We start from the raw sequence: 17267 nt of genomic DNA, 5'->3' as shown, positions 1-17267 counted from the left end.
CATTAGTGTGTCTGATTTAGCTCTTGTTTAAAAGGTCCTGAAGTTGGGGACAGATCCATTTTCATTCTCTTGAAACATGAAGGATTATGCCAGGTCAGGGGGGATCCTGATCATAGAGTTGGAACTGAAATGCCTGTAGAATCCAATCCTTTCATTTCATGGAGAAAGAAATTGAAACAGAATTATATGACTGTCCCAGGATCACAAAATTCAAGTCCTTTGTCCTGTCCATTACCCTGCTCATTAAAACTAAGCAAAAGGAAATATTTAATAAAAATTTTAAAAGGAAAAAATAATTTTATTTATATATAATTGGGAAATAATAAGTAAATATATTTTATTCTTTTATTTTCATATATTTATATATAATTGAGAAATAAAATAAAATTTAAAAATTAAAAACCTAAGCAAAACAAAAAAGCTCAATTTGATTTTTTTTCTCTTGTGTATCATATACATTGTATTTGATATTACAAACAAAGATCTAATGAAGAGACCCTGAATAGAACTATTATATTAAATCCTAAATTATGACCTATATTCTGCTTCTAGTTCAATGAATTTACCTGGCTGACAAACTTATTTCTCTTACAACCATCAGTAGTAATTCTGATGCTTGGAATAAGGAAAAAAATTGGGACCTAGAAATGAAAAATTTTGGAGGATAGGGTGAGAGGGGAGCCCATGTTTCAAGAAAAGACCTGAGTCTCTCTCATAGGAAACTGAAGGGAGAGGGCCTCCCACTGTACTCTTACCGAGAACCTTTTCTTCATAGTCCCTCCTGGGGAAGGGAACAAGTTAGAGCCAGGATAGAGAAACATTCACCTGGTATTCAGCTACCCAGGAGAGAAAGCTTCTTGTCTTAGGTAAAGACATACTTAGCCTGTTTTTTGTTGTTTTTTTTTTTCCTATTAAAGTAGTATAAGTGTTGTCACAATCCTCTCCAAGTTTTGGTGTCCTCAGACAAAATGTCAATCAATCATCCCACTCTAGTTGGGTTTCCATCTCTCATCTCCTTTTCAGTCTTTCCCTTTGGCAATGTTAAGTTACAGAAATTCTATTATTGCCACTTCCCTCTGAGCCATCTCTTTTAGTTAAATATCTTAAATATGAGCCATTGATGGCCTTAAATCATGGTAAAAGCTGCAGGAAATTCAGAAGGGTATTTGTCGTAGCCCATAAGCTGTCCCTAGTAAAACCTCTACCTACCACTTTACAGTCAGGAATCCAGTTTAATTGAAGGAGTTCTAGACCTGAACCCCAAAATGATGCTGAGGGCTTCTGAGTGTCTCTACAATCCCCCAGGCAATAAATAGATATTGAGTGCTACTGGGTGGAGAACAGTGGGTTCATTTCTTGGCCAGCACAGTAATATCCATGAAGATTTTTTTTTGGTAGAATATAAGCATTTTGAGGACAAGATTATGCTATTAAGAAAAACAATTTTGCGTGCTTTACAAACTTTTGCAGTTGTGTCCCGAATCTAGTTGATTATAAGCTCCTGTACTATTTATTTATTGATTGACTAGTAGAACCAATCTCACTATAAATGCCAAGACAAGGCATCTTGCTGCTTTCTCATCTCAAAAGCAAGGATTCTTTGCCAAGAATTATTACCTGATTCATTTACAGCCCTTATATACTGAATGTATTTGTATTGTTGATAATTATTAAGTTCATGATTAAAAAGAAAAAAGAAAAAAATATTATGTGAAACACATAAGAATAAGATGTTTTGCACAAATTTAGTATCTGTAACATGCCTTATAACTCAATATATAATGATAAAAATAGGCAGAAATAGTAAATGGAAATAGATTCAGGACAGCAATAGATTATAAAAGAATATTATATAAAAATGAAAATAAAAATATCATAGAGTTCAGTTTGTGGTATGAAGAAATTATGCCAGAGGCATGTGACAAGTTACTAAAGTTTGATACTTTATGTGAAAATAGCTTCAAGTCTCAATTACAACACAGAGTCATATGTGAATGAGCAATTGGTTTGGGGTAATATAATTTTTTATAGCTCAGGAGAAATGAAGGTGTAGGAGGAAAGGAACTAGGGAGGAAGAGGGGGAACCAGGGAGGAGTTGGGAAAATAAAGGATGTGTATTGAAATATTGAGTCTGTTTTAAAAGATAGGAAAACTTGGTTTCTACAAGGGTTATCTCAAAGGTTATTTATAAAGATGCTAAGTACACATTATCAGAGGTTGAAGTTCTAAACAATGGAGGCCCATGGTAGCAGGATTTCTAGCATTTCCTGAGAAAAGAGAATAAGCTGATTTCAGAGTCCACATCAAGGTCATTGTTGTTCTGCTCTTTTTCTATCACTAGCCTGGGATACTTAATTTCCTTTATCCTTGCACTATTCTTGTTCTTTCTCTTCCTTTATTCTACCTTCTACTTCTCCTAACCTTCAAAAAGAAAAAGGTGATCTGTTTATGCTGTAAAGAAAGGTAATTTCCCTTAATTTGAATTTATTATTCAGTAGTTGTCTTTTTAAAATTTCAGGCTATAATTTACTTTAACAATTGTGGTTTTACATGTAATTGTAGATTTACTGTGAAGAGCACAAGTGTTGTCAACACCCCTCAAGATTGGTTGCCCAGGGACAAAGGGCCATTCACTCCACTCTATTTCTGGTTGGTCCTTAGAGGTCCTCATCCTTTTTCCCCATTGATACTGAGTAATAGAGTAGGTAGAAAGAAAATCTAAGATCTTCACTTTCACTCAGGATTGCTGGTGATTGATGCCTTGGGTCATAATTGTGATCCCCTGATTGCCCTAAGAGGTTTAGTCATTTGTGTTTTGCTTTCCTTAAGGAAAGAGGCTAAGCAGAAGTTTGGACCTTTTCCAGGCAGATGTTAAGGGTCAAGTGTGATCATTTAAATGTGCATTGCCTGGGAGGATCTTGTTCTAGAGCTGGAGGGAAACCCAGAGGTCATCTAATCTACCCTTCCAGTTTATGAAGGAAGAAACTGAAGTTCTGAGTGAACAAGGGACATACCTAAGGTCACATAACTATTAAGTAGCAGAACCCATGTCCTGTGATTTCCAATCCAGCATTCTTTCCCCTGTAGCATGGAGCCTCTCCTCAGAAGAAAAACATCTCTGAAAACCTATATTAATCTGTTTTACCTAAATGCCCATGTATAATCTAGATTGGATTGCTTACTGGCTCATGGAGGAGAGCAGGGAAGGAAAGAGAATTTGGAACTCAAAACTTAAAAAAAAATTGGTTTTAATTGTTTTAACATGTAGTTAGGGGGATATTATTAAAACAAACAAACAAAAAAAAAATACTCAACACTTTGTTTTATAAACAGAAACAAAAAACCCACATATATAAACCAAACAGGCCCCAGGCCAAGTCAACAAACTTAGAAATTGAACTCATCCTTTCTACAGGCTTCCATAAAAAAGCATATAGAGCAGAAAAGATGGTTTTGCCCCGCAAATGTAATTATAAACCACAGCCCATTAGAATATATAACCTGCTCATGTTGGCATCAAAGAATATCATGTTGTACGTGTGAAAGCCAGGTGGAGAACACGTCTGATTTTCTTCTCACCCCATACACCAGAAGTAAGCTTTCCTTTCTCCGATTCCCCTTTGCAATATTAATATTTTTAATGTAACATTTACCTCCCATTATCACTATCTGTATGGGAGAGTACTGGAGGACAGAAAAGATAGATTCAAAACTTGCTTCTTAACATTCTGAACATCGTGAAAAATGGACAGAACCCTTCGTGTCTCTGAACTTTGGCTTCCTCATCTGTAAAGAAGGAATAATGATAGCTCTGGTGCTTACTTCATAGAGTTGTTGCACTAATATACATTAATGTTTTGAAAACTTTAAGTTGCATGATAAATCCCCATTAGTGCCCTGTGGTTCCAAGAAAGTGTAGTGGGTTCAACAGCAGCAAAGACGGGCTAAACCAGTTTGAGAATAACCGGGAGGCTCAGAGCAGTTGACAGAATGTCTACTCCAGACATGGGAAGACTGTCCCCAGAGGAGTGGGCGCTTGAGAACAGTTTGTTCCAACAGCCACTAAGGCAGCTGAAGCAGACATCCCAGGCCATCATCCATCATCCTGACTTTTGTCTTGCAACTGGCCTTTGATGACTCTGGAAGAGAAAGTGAGACTGACTTTGTACAGCTGTACCTCGCTTAAATCCATTTTAAATGCCAGTCAAGACATCAACCCCTCATGCCATTGTTCCTCTTCAAAAAACAAAGGACCAACAACAAGCCCCAGCCACTGCTATGATTATGCAGCAATATTTCCTTTATTTATTCAGTTATTCTGTGGCAACATATTATGCTGTGTTACTGTAATGGAATAGTTAAATAGGTGCTATGGTGAATAAGAGCACTGGTCTGTCTTGAAGAAGACCGGGCTTCCACTACATCTTCAGGTACTTACTGGCTGTGTGACCCTGGGAAAGACGCTTAATCTTGTCTGTTGCAATTTTCTCCCTGTAGAACTGAGACAGTACAGCACCCACCCTGAAGACTTGGGAGAACCAAATAAGAGAATATTTGAGAAGAGCTTAGCCCAGTGCCTGGCCCACGTTAACAAGTGTTTATTGACTGACACCCTTCTCTCTTCCCTATTCATAATTTCAGGCCAGAGTGAACAAAATGGCTGAATTAAATGGAAATCAACCCCGGGGCAGCCCAAAGACCTCCAGGACACGTGAGCAGCAGCGGGACCCACTGACGGCCTATGCTTTCCTGAGATCTTTTCTCATTATCTGGAAGCAGCTTGAAGTGCTAAAGGAGGAATGGGGCCGACTCAAACTGAGGGTGACGGATATCAACACAGTTCCTCTGTATCAGCAATTTTTGGAGCTCTATGGGCAAGTTTTTCTGTTAGAACAGTACTTTGGGTTAAAATGAGCGGGACGGGGAAGATTCACAAATACTCCTCCGTTTGTGGCCACCGGGACGCTCTCTGTCTTTTGTTTGCTAAGCTAGAATTGACTTATTGTGCTGTCCAGTAATCGCAGCCTTCCTCTGAGATCAGAAGTTATTATTCAGCTTCTCACCACAATCAGGGCTTTATCATGAGTTGTATAAACAGTGTGTCCCCAGGGGCATCTCAAACTCAACACGTCCAAAACCCAGATTCTTTATCTTCTCACCCCCGGCCCCAATTCAAGCCCAGCCTTCCTCCTAACTTTCCTGTTCCTATTGAGGGAACCACCAACCTTGTAATTAAGCAGTTTCACAACTTAGAATCACCCTTAAATCTTTCACTCCCTCACTTCCCCACAGCAACCCAATTAGTTGTCAAACACTGTTTACACTCCCATGACATCTTTCCCATCCATCCTTTCCCTCTGCCCACACAGTCATTCTTCTAGTTACTCATCACTTCTTGTCCAAGCAATAACCTGATTGACCTCCATACTTCTAGTCTATCGCCTCCCGGATTTATCCCTCATAAGCAGTCAAATTATGATTGCATCAGTGTTCTGCTGAAAAATCCTCACTGGTTTCCTGTTGCCCTTGGAATAAAATGCTAACTCCTCATCCTGGCATTTAAAGCCCTCCACAATCTGTCTCTGACCTTTTCAAACTTATTTTATTCTTTTTTGCAAAGTATTCATTCCACCCAAAATGGCCTACTACCTATTCCCCAATCCCAACATCCCATCTCCTTTCCCCTAGTCTTTGGATAGATTATTCCCCAGTCTGGAATGTACTTGCTCTTCACCTCTGCCTCTTGGAACGTGTATTCTACAAAGCTCAGATCATGTGCCAAACCCCTCCAGAAGCCTTTCTTACTTTCTTCCCCCTCCCCCAAGTTCTTAGTGCTCCCTCCCTCCTCAAATTATCTTCTCTTTACTTATTTGCATATACATGGTGCATCCCTAAGTGAAATGGAAACTTTTCGAGGGCAGGGCTTATTTTATTTTTATCTTTGTCTCTCTAGTGCCCAGCATAATGCCTTGGTCTTAAGGAATGTTTTAAAAATGTTTGTTGAGTTGAATATCAGGGGCTTGAATAAATAATTATTGGTCCACAATGCACATAACTTACAGTTATCTGACCCTGGGCTTTTTAGTTATTGCTGTTGGACTGTTTCAGTCCTGTCCGATTCTTCATGACCCCATTTGCAGTTTTCCTGGCAGAAATACTGGAGTGATTTGCCGTTTCCTTCTCCAGCTCATCTTATAGATGAGGAAGGAAACTGAGACAAACAGGGCTAAGTGACCTGCCCAGAATCACACAGCTAATAAATGTCTGAAGCTGAATTTGAACTCACAAAGATGATTTTAGTTGTTAGTTACTGGGGAGTCTCACTACAGAGTCTCCCACTCACCTTCAGAGAATCACTAGGCATAGAGAAGAGCTTGGACACTGCTTATTCTCTTTCCTGCTTCTTCCATGTTGGGAGTCTGTCTTCATTTCCCTCCCCCAGCCCCTTTTCACATCCGTAAGAATGATGATCATGTCTTGTATGTATTTTAGTCATAGTATATACGTAAGGATGGAATCAGTGTTGGTCAGGACGTCATTCTCTTTGGGCCTGACAGATAGAGCTGAAAAGAAAGCCTCACTGTGAGAATATTTCCAGTCCAATGATAATACCAATGAAATATCGTCCTACAATGATCATTTTAAATGTCCCCCACAGGAAAGTCTGGACAGGAGACAGAATATTCTGGTGGATTTGTAGAGTTCTAATTTCTTCTCTCCTGCTGTAAAATAGGGAGGAGAAAAAGGAAACAGCCAAGTCCTAATTCAATATCGCAGTGAAGGAAAAATTGAAGTTTCCTCTCAGGGAAGGTGTCACAAAAAAAAGTGAAATCAGATGGGGGTTTTACTGGAGAGTTTAACTAAATGTCCATATAAGGAAGGGAACTATCAGAGTAGGAAAAGAAAATACCTAACTACATCAATGGATCAGTGATTTCATTATGGTGAGTCCTCCCTCCAAGGATAAAGCACAATTCAATGCAACAAGAATTGTGAAGTGTCTACTAGATATGGAATATGATTAAAGGCTATGGAGAAGGGCAGGGACAAAGTAGAAACTGAAAACAGCCCTCTTCCTCTAGGAGATTACATTCTACTAGATACCAGTTACAACCTTTCCAAAGCTCTTGACTTGTAAAAGAAAATAATGTTTGAGGAAATTTAATGAGAAAGACCAGATTTTTGTTTATTCCTGTCTCTATAAATTTCTAGATCCGATATTCTTTACCCTACCATGAAAACCATAGCCAGGCAGATGGGAAAAGAAGATGAATTCGAAGGACTTGTAATAAGTTGTCGGTCTATACTTCCTCCCCAAGGAGCTTCGGAAGTTGAAATAAAAACCCGCCAGGTTACTTTTTTAAAATTTGTTTTGTTTGTTTTTTAATTACTGGTGCCTTTAGTATTTTACCATGTAGATGAATGTGCTCATTTTGCAAACTAAATTTCCCTAAACTGAATCATTTTAATGTCCTAAGAGAACTGTCTATTAAAAATCAGTCTATCTGTGGGAGCTGAGTGTGGATTACAGCATAGCATTTTCATTCCTTTTGTTATTTTTTGCTTGAATTTTGTTTTCTTTCTCTTTTTTTTTTCTTTTTTGATCTGATTTTTCTTGTGCAGCTTGATAATTGTATAGATATGTATACATATATTGGATTTAACATATATTTAACATGTTTAACACATATTATTACACACATATTATACATATATTGGATTTAACATATATTTTAACATGTTTAACACATATTATTTGCCATCTAGGGGAGGGGTGGGGGAAGGAGGGGAAATTTGGAACACAAGGTTTTGCAAGGGTCAATGTTGAAAAATTATCCATGCATATGTTTTGAAAATTAAAAAATTAAATAAAAAAATCAGTCTAAAAATTTCCTTTTGAAAAAGTATCTAAGGGTTTTTGAATTTATCCAGTTTTGGAAGTCTGAAGTTTCAAATTAAACTTGCTACATCAATTTCTACTACAAAACCTAAGATAAAAAAAAAAATACTCCCTTCTCCCCCAAAACAGTGGAAAATTCTGCCTTCCACATAAAAGCCAATGTGTAAACACCATCACTACCTCCCCACAAAGTATAAAAAAATTAGGAAAGGGGAAAAAATGAAAGTTGTCTCTTAGAATTTTTCTGTCACAATTCTTATATATTCTCACAGCCCTACATTGTTTATATGTTCATACTGAGAATATCCTATCTGTAACAGACAGAACTTGCTTCCATAAGTATTTTCCTGCCTCAGTCCTGTTCCAGAGGGACAAGCATTGCTGTCCCTTTTTGACAGATAAGCAAAGCCAAACATCTGGTAGTTCATTGGCTTTAGGCAGGGTTGCCTAGCAATAAGCTGAAATGATAACTTGCACCTATGAGGTCTGACCTTATTGTTTATTCCCTACACAACACTCCCTTTATAAGGCATCTGTATCACTATAAAGAGAGCAATTTGAACTGTTAAAAATAAAAGACAGTAGGTCGCTTACCACTTTTATTGGTGCTGTATCCTGGCAAGGGACTGATATAATTCTGATGAATAAAGATGGTCTCCAACTTGAGGGAAAAATTCCCTCCTGGGGAAAGATGGGCAGGGTTTGAATCAGGAGGGTAAAATGGAGGCTGGCAAAACGGAGGTCAGAAAGCAGAGTTTCTTGGGAGTGCTACTCCAGGGATTGAGATCATATTGGGAAAACTGAAACCCAGAAACAAATTTTCAGATTAAGGAAGTTTACATGGAAATAAAAAAAAAAAGAGGGGTGGTAGTGAAGGCAAAGTAAATGTTTGCTTCCCTTTAGAGTCCCTCCCCATTTATTGCAATAGCATGCGCTTTATGCCTGCATTATTTTGTTAAGCCCAAGTCCATGTCTTTTCCATGCATAAGCTGGACCTGACCCTTTGTCCATTCTGACTCTGTGGGGGAGACAGTTGGCCTAGTTTATAATTGTCATGCATGGAGTTTTAAATTACTATGTTTCTCATCAATCTTCACAATCTATGTTTGCCTCTGTATGACAATGATTTGGATATTTCTACCTGTATTAAGGTCCCAAAGGAAGTAGCCTAAAGTTATAAATATTCAAGACTGAATTAATATCTCTCTCTCTGTGTCTCTCTGCCTCTCTCTGTCTGTCTCTCTCTCTTTCTCTTTTTCTCTCTCTTTCCTCTTTCTGTCTGTCTCTGTCTCTGTCTCTTTCTCTTTCTCTCTCTTTCCTCTTTGTCTCTCCTATCTCTCTCTTTCTCTTTCTCTCTCTCTTTCTCTTTCTCTCTCTTTCCTCTCTCTGTCTCTCTTTCTGTCTGTCTCTCTGTTTCTCTCTCTCTTTTCTCTTTCTGTCTGTCTCTGTCTCTCTCTTTCTCTTTCTTTCCTCTCTTTGTCTCTCTATCTGTCTCTCTCTGTTTCTCTCTCTTTCCTCTTCTATCTCTCTCTTTCTCTTTCTCTCTCTTTCTCTCTCTTTCCTCTCTCTATCTCTCTTTCTGTCTGTCTCTCTGTTTCTCTCTCTCTCTTTCCTCTTTCTGTCTGTCTCTGTCTCTGTCTCTCTCTCTTTCTCTTTCTCTCTCTTTCCTCTCTGTCTCTCTGTCTGTCTCTCTCTCTTTCTCTCTTTTCCCTTTCTGTCTGTCTCTGTCTCTCTCTCTATTTCTGTCTCTCTTCCTCTCCCTCCCCCCTTCCTTTTAGTAAACCCATACTTGATTTAGACACTTGATTTAGACTTCAGTATTTACTACCCAAGAAGCCCATGTAGTATATTGATGTTACTAGAAAGCCTTTTTCCCTCCTTTTACAGAGGATAGGGAGGATATAGCAAAAAGGGGGAAAAAGCATCTTGAAAGTCTAAATTATATACCTAAAAGGTAGACTGACTCTCAAATTCTGTTTACTCTAGCTTCAAAAACTTTTGGAAGATTTTGAAAGTCATATGATCCATGAGGTGCTAAGAAAAGTTAACAAGAAAATAGCCTTAGTCATGTCAGAAAAGGCCAAAGAAGACTCTGTCCTCCCTACAGGTAAGATACATTTGAATTCATAGTATTGGTTCTGTAAGTCTTCCTAATTTCTGTGAATTTCTCATATTTGTCATTTTAAAAAAGCAGTAGTATTCCATTCCATTCACATACCCCATTTTGTTCAGCCATTCTTCAATTAAGGGTTACCCTCTTTGTTTTGATTTTACCACATAAAATACTGCTGTGAATATCTTGGTACATATGAGGCCTTTCTTTATGATTTTGACCACTTTGAATAAAGTATGTGCCCTGAGTAGAAATAATAGATCAAAAAATTAATTTTAAAATTTATTTTTGAGGAATAATTCCAAATTATTTTCAGAAGGGTCAGACACAATTTACAAGTTCACCAATAATATATTAGTATTTCTGTCTTCCCATAATGCCTCTAACATTGATTATTTCCACCACTTATCATTGCATAATGGAGTTAAGGTTGGCATAATGGATAGAAAGCTGTCTTTAAAGCCAAGTAGACCAGAAATCAAATTCTGTCTGTGATATGATGTACTGGTTGTGTGACTCTGGGCAAGTACCTTTAAGTACTTTAGTCAATTCTCTAAGACTCAAGCTGAAGAAAGGGTACCATCCTTCACTGGTGGAGGGAGTTTGCTCATCTACAAGTTCCCTATCCCTGCCATATCTTTAGTTTGAGGGATGTGAGCTGTTGATTTGTTCTTTTTTGGGGATCATAGTTTTATTGCTGCAAGGGATCATAAAGGTCATCTGATCTTATCATCTCATGCATTTTAGCAAGCTGAGACCCAGAGAGCTTAAATGACCTTAAGATTACACAGCTTGTGGGCAATAGGATCAAGAAAAGAATCCAGATCCTATATATATTAATGATTTAGAGCATTCTTCTGTATAGTTGCTGAGTTTGTAATTAATTTTTAAAAAAACTATTCATATTTTGTGACTAACCATATCTGTTATAGAAAGGTATAGATATATAAGCACATTAAAGATAGATAAAAGCCAGCTGTGTGTATACCATATAACATACTTACATCATGTAACATGTTTATGTCATATGTGGTATAATAGGTATAGAGAGAGTGAATGTCCAGGGTAGGACTTTAGCACACATGCCCATGTGTAAGAGTACATATATACATGTGTATATGTGTGTTTATGCATAAATTCTACTTCTTTCATGGGACAGAAGTCTCTCCACTGATATTGAGCTGATGCTGCTAAAATGCAATTAAAGCAATTGATTTTCTAGTGCTAATATTTATTAACTCATATGCAGAAGGATTATCTTTCTATTCATATATATCAAAGTTTTTGTTTTGGGAATATATCTTTAGAGGTGTGTATTTGTGTGTGTATATTTAATTCACACTGTTCATTAAAAGGCCAGATACTGAAGCCAAAGCTTAAGTACTTTGACCATGTAATGAGGAAGACAGAACTCATTAGAAAAGACCCTGATGTTGGAAAAGGTTGAAGGTAAAAGAAGGGAATGACAGAAGATGAAATGGATAAATAATATCATGGAAGCAATGAACATGAACTTGGACAGACTTTGGGAGATGGTAGAGTATAGGAGGGCCTACCATGTTATAGTCTATGGAGTCATGGAAAGTCGGACATGATTAAATGACTGAACAAGAACAAACAACAACATACACATCTATCTATGAGTCTCAGTTTCCTCAACTATAAAGTGAGGATATTAGTTTCTGTAACAGCTCATAGAGTTGTTGAGAGAAACAAATGAAATAGTAATAAATGTAAAGTGTATATAATGTATATACACACACACATATATATATATATCCATGTGTAAGTATGTATATAATACATAAATGTTTGTTTATGAAAAATCTTGTATTTTCCTTTAATGAATAGACCTGAATTATGGCATTCTTCAAAAGCAGTTTGTTTTAATAGAACGGGGAAACAGAAGACATACATTTGACGACTCATTCCGTCATTTCATAGATCCACCTCTCTGGGCTTCAGTTTTCTCTTCTATGCAATGAGGAAATTGGACCAGATATTCTCTGAGATTCCTTCCAGCCCTGAATTAATGCTCCACAATAATTCATGGAAGAACAACAATCTTCCACCTTTCAGGTTAATTGCAATCTCTTTCAAGGGTGTAAAATGTTATAGCTTCCCTTTTTAAAAGATGAATATGGTCAGTATAGGATTAATTAACATCCACTGGTCTCGCCCTTTCCTGCCCTGTTGTTTGATCAGCTTTCAAAGAATCCGAGCTCGGTAAATAGGGCTTTCTTCTAAGGCCTGAAGTGAAAGGTTTAGCTCCCAATGTCACTGGAGAGTTGTGTAAAGGTGAGTTCATGTTACAGGATATAAAAGAAGTGACAAAGCAATTAGCTGCTGCTGCTGCTGGATTTGTCTCTTTTCAGAGGGAGCCTTGGAGAACAGCCCAAGAACTCCATAAATATACCTTGTCTAAATACTCATGGATCCTGTCTTTTATGAGACCACCTATCTTTTCATGAATTTGTTAGGAAAGTACCAAAAAAATCCCAATGATTATTGTAATAAACATTTAAAAAGCACTTCAAAATTTGCAAGACACATTATTTACATTATATTATTTGACCTTCATAACAATCTTGTAAGCTATTAAGTATTATTGTCTTTATTATTACTTTACAGATGAGATAATTAAGACCCATAGAGCTTAATTGATTTGCCCAGTTCCACATGGCTGATAAATATTTGAGGCAGTATTTGAACCAGGATCTTCTTTATTCCAAAATCAAACAGGATAAAATTTGTAAAGCACTTGGCAAAGCACTGGCACATAGTAAGCACTGCATAAATGACTACTTCCTTCCATTCCAGTCCGGTTGTTTCTCTACTATGTCAACAGAGCCTAGGACCATTTTCCTCAGGGTGTTTATCTATGATTATAACAGATTCTGGTTCTTGTAAGAAACAGAATTGAGGGTGGAAGCGAAAATAGAATCATTTTCAATGATGATCATGATGGTGGCAAGGGTGATTAAATTGTTTGGCTTCTCTTTCACAAAGTAGGAAGGCTGAATCAATGACAAATTTTTTATAATTCGAGATTTACCTTCTGTGGACACTCTCAATATGTGTTGATACTGAATTTTTTTCTTTCTCTCCTGATTGAAGCATTATGACTTTTTTTTTCTTGCTCTGGTCAGAAGGCAGGAGTAGAAGCAATAGTTTTAAATTGCAGAGAATACAATACAGAGTCAATGTTTAAAAAAAATAAAAATAAACATTAAAATTTAAAAAAAAATTTTAAACATAGGAGCAAAATGGGTGGCTACTGTTCATCTTTCATTCTCAAAGATGAACAAAAGCTTGGGAGGCCGATAGTTCCCCTCCACTAGAGATGGATCGTTGCTATTAGTAAGCTTGTATTAATCTTTAGATATAGCATCTCATGGTGGAGAGAGAGCAGACCTCAAAGTTAAGAAGATTTTGTTCCAATCCCTGGCTATGGGATCCTAGGCAAGTCACTCTCCCTTTAAATGCTCAGATCCCCAAGACCATGACTGTCAGCCCGCATGGGCAGAGGGAGTTTCCTCACTTGGCAGTAAGCCTTCTTCTAGTTCGGGCTCAGTTCAATGATCTCATTGGCATTGTGAGAGAGTAGTCATTGTGTGTATTGTTCTGGTTCTGCTTTTTCTTTGGTCCCCCTCTCCCTCTGGATCCTTGGCTGCCTTTGTGCTAAGATGTGCCTAGAACTAGAAATGTTGCTCTGGGCGTGATGGGATCTGGGCAAGTGTGATGGAGCAATGGGCCCTCCCCTCGTAGGATCTTGGCTCCTATGTAAGCTGGGAGAGCCTCGGTACCTTGGGTTTCTGCGTCATTCTGCTGATGGCCACCAACACTTGTGCATCGTCCCCTTCCCCCACCCCAGCAACCACTAGGGATCTTCATCCCAAGGCTGGGAGGCCACTTGTAAGGGAGAGCACCAGCCTGGCCCTTATTCCGGTGCAGGTCAGCTTGGGTGGCCCTTCCCACTAACATGGTCCACCTGACCAGATGCTCTGCTCGCTTCTCTCACAATGTTCACCTTCACAAAATCTAGCTTCTGTATTAATGTTTTACTGAAACTCCTTCCTCAGAGGTTCTGAAGCTTTGGTTTGTGCTGGCCCTCTGCGAGCTCCCTGCACTTCTGACACTGTAGAATGTGTGTAGACACCTCTATGCAAATAACTCTCAATTTTGTTATTTCCAGTCCCCAGGTTCCATGGGTACAACTACACTGATGTATCACCTGCCCCTCCAACTCACTGTGTCCAACACTGGGACGAGTGTGTTCCTCTCTCTGACATAATTCCTTCTGCTGACAATGTCACCATTGCCTGTCCCTCTCCTCTCCTTGATACTCTCTTCTCTCAAGGCTCTTCTCTCCTGTTTCTCCCCCCACTTACCCAGGTCACATCCACTGGGAGTGTCCCACAGGGCTCTGTCCTGAACCCCTTTCCTTCCTTCCTCTACACTATTTCACTTGGTGATCTCATCAGCTCCCATGGATTCAATTCAGTCATCTCTGCTGATGATTCTCAAATCTACTAATCCAACTTTGACTTCTATGCTGATCTCTATAACAGGCATCTCCAAATGCCTTTCAGACCTCTGGAAATGGATATCCAGTAGATATCTTAAACTTAGTCTGTCCAAAACAGAACTCATGATCTTTACCCCTAAACTCTCCCAGACACACTACATTCCTCATTATGGGGAGAATGCAGCACCCCGTGCCCCGGGCTCACAACTAGGAGTCATCCAGGATTCCTCCCTGTTTCATTCCCAGGAGAATGAATGTGCCAGGGCCTGCCCGAATCACTTCTCATATTCCTTGAATGTACCCCCTTCTCTCCTCTGACACTTGTACCATCCTAGTAAGGGCCTGGATGATTACAATGTCCCATTGATAGGTCTGGCTGCCTTAAGTCCCTCCACACTCAATCCATCCTCCATTCAACCACCACAGAGATTTTTCTTAGGTGTGTGACTGATCATGCGGCCCACCCAGTGGCTTCCAATTACCTGAAGGAACAAATACCAAACGTTGTTTGTCATTCAAAGCCCTCCATAATCTTCTCTCGTGCCTGGAAGTTCTCCTTCCTCTGCTGCCACTACTGATCTCCCTGGCTTCCTTGGAGTCCCAGCTAAAATCCTACCTTTGTAGGAAATCTTCCCCAACCCCTCTTAGTCCCAGGATCTTCTCTCTGTTCATTGTCTTCCATTTCTCCTGTCTATACTTTGTTTTGTATGTCTTTATATATGTTTGCCTTATATATCTTTGAAAACAGGAACTATCTTTTTTGATAAAATATTTTATTTATTTCATTAAATATTTTCTAATTACATGTAAAAAAAAGTTCTTAAACATTCATTTTTTAAAAATAGTGAGTTCTAAATTATTTTCCTCCCTTCTGCCCCTCCCCCATACCTTGAGAAGGGAAACAATATGAAGGGAAGCAATATGATATCAATTATACATGTGAAGTCATACAAAACACATTTCCATATTGGCGAGGCTGAAAAAGAAAACACATATACACACACAAGAAAAATAAAGAAAAAATATAAAATATGCTTCAATCTGTACTCAGAATTCATCAGTTTTCTCTGGAGGTAGAATAGAATTCTTCATCATAAATCCCTTGGAATTTTCTAGGATCATTGTATTGATTAGAGTAGCTAAGTCCGTCATCATTGACCATCTTTATAATGTTGCTATTACTATAAACAACATTCTTTTGTTTCTGCTCATTTCATTTTGCATCATTTTGCACAGAGGTCTTCCCAGGCTTTTTTGAAATCATCCTACTCATTATTTCTTATAGCACAGTAGTATTCCATTGCAATCACATGTCACAACTTGTTTAGCCATTTTCCAATTTGATGGGCATCCTGTCTTCCAATTCTTTACCACTGCAAAAAGAACTGATAGAAATATTTTTGTACAGACCACACCTTTTCCCCTCTTCTGATCTCTTTGGGATATGGACCTAGTAGTGGTATTGCTGGGCCAAGGGTTATACACAGTTTTATAGTTCTTTGGGCATAGTTTCAAGTTGTTTTTCATGGTTGGACCAGTTCACAACTCCACCAACAATGCATTTGTGTCTCAATTTTTCCACGTCCCCTCCCATAAGCACTGTCATTTTCCTTTTCTGTCATGTTTTGTTTTAATTTGGATTTTTCTAATCAATAGTGATTTAGAGCATTTTTTTCATGTGATTATTGATACCTTTGATTTGCTCTTCTGAAAATTATCTGTTTGTATTCTTTGATCATTTACCAACTGGGAATGGCTTATATTTTTTATAAATTTGACTCAATTCTCTATTTATTTGAAAGGCGAACCCTTTATCAGAGAAATGTAAATTTTGATTTGATGCAAAAAATTTTTCCCCCAGTTTCCTGTTTTCTTCCTAATTTTGGCTGCATTCGCTTTGTTTGTGCAAAAACTTTTTCATATATCATGTAATCAAAATTATCTGTTTTACTTACTGTGATTCTCTCTATCTTTTGTTTGGTCATAAACTCTCCTAAGGACTGTTTTTTGCTTCTTTTTGAATTTCCAACAGCACAATTCCTGGCATTGTCACTTAATAAATAATAAATATATTTACTTAATAAATGTTTATAAATTGATTAATGATAATAATTGGCATTTGTATATCAATTTAATTTTTGCAAAGCTCTTTACAAATATTATTTTACTCTCACAATAACCCTGGGAAATAGAGGCTTTTGTTCTCATTTTACAGATGAAGAAACTGAGGCATACAGCCTTTTATTGTTGTTATTATCTCATCATCTATTTTTAAATGGAATTCAAATAGAAATAATTCTGAAGAAAGGCACTATCTTACTATTATCCTTTTATACATGTGTGCATATATAGTATTTATATCATTTATGGGCCAGTTGAACAAAATAATTGTGTTTTATAGTAGAATAAAAATATCAAATTATAAATTTATCTTCTGTAAGTTCACCAGAAGGATCTGAAGCACAACTCCAGAAACAAATATGTACTTTATCCACTTCTCCCATGGCACTAGGTGATGAAGTTGATAGAGCATTATAACAGGAATAAGGTAACCTGAGTTCAAAATCTGGTATCAGATACTCACTAGCTAAGCAAATCACTTAATCTTTGTTTACCTCAATTTTCTAAATTTTAAAAGGAATAATAGTAGCACCTGCCTTCCATGGTTTGCAAGAATAAAATGAGAAAATAATTGTAAAACACTTTGCACAGTGCCTGGCACATAG

General features: G+C 37.7%; 1 protein-coding gene across 1 annotated transcript in view; it reads left to right on the top strand.

Annotated features, from left to right (window-relative positions):
- The window catches only part of LOC141566082 (uncharacterized), a 207149-nt gene that overhangs the window by 164193 nt on the left and 25689 nt on the right, over positions 1–17267 (top strand). Inside the window, exons 39-41 of the mRNA XM_074310125.1 lie at positions 4642–4874; positions 7213–7351; positions 9887–10007. Coding sequence (XP_074166226.1) covers positions 4642–4874; positions 7213–7351; positions 9887–10007 — 493 coding nt within the window. The remainder of the gene's footprint in view (positions 1–4641; positions 4875–7212; positions 7352–9886; positions 10008–17267) is intronic.

The sequence above is a fragment of the Sminthopsis crassicaudata genome, chromosome 4 (assembly GCF_048593235.1).
Source record: "Sminthopsis crassicaudata isolate SCR6 chromosome 4, ASM4859323v1, whole genome shotgun sequence".
In the NCBI taxonomy this organism is placed as follows: domain Eukaryota; kingdom Metazoa; phylum Chordata; class Mammalia; order Dasyuromorphia; family Dasyuridae; genus Sminthopsis; species Sminthopsis crassicaudata.
Note: the sequence above shows the minus strand (reverse complement) of the source record. Positions and strands in the feature narration are given on the sequence as shown.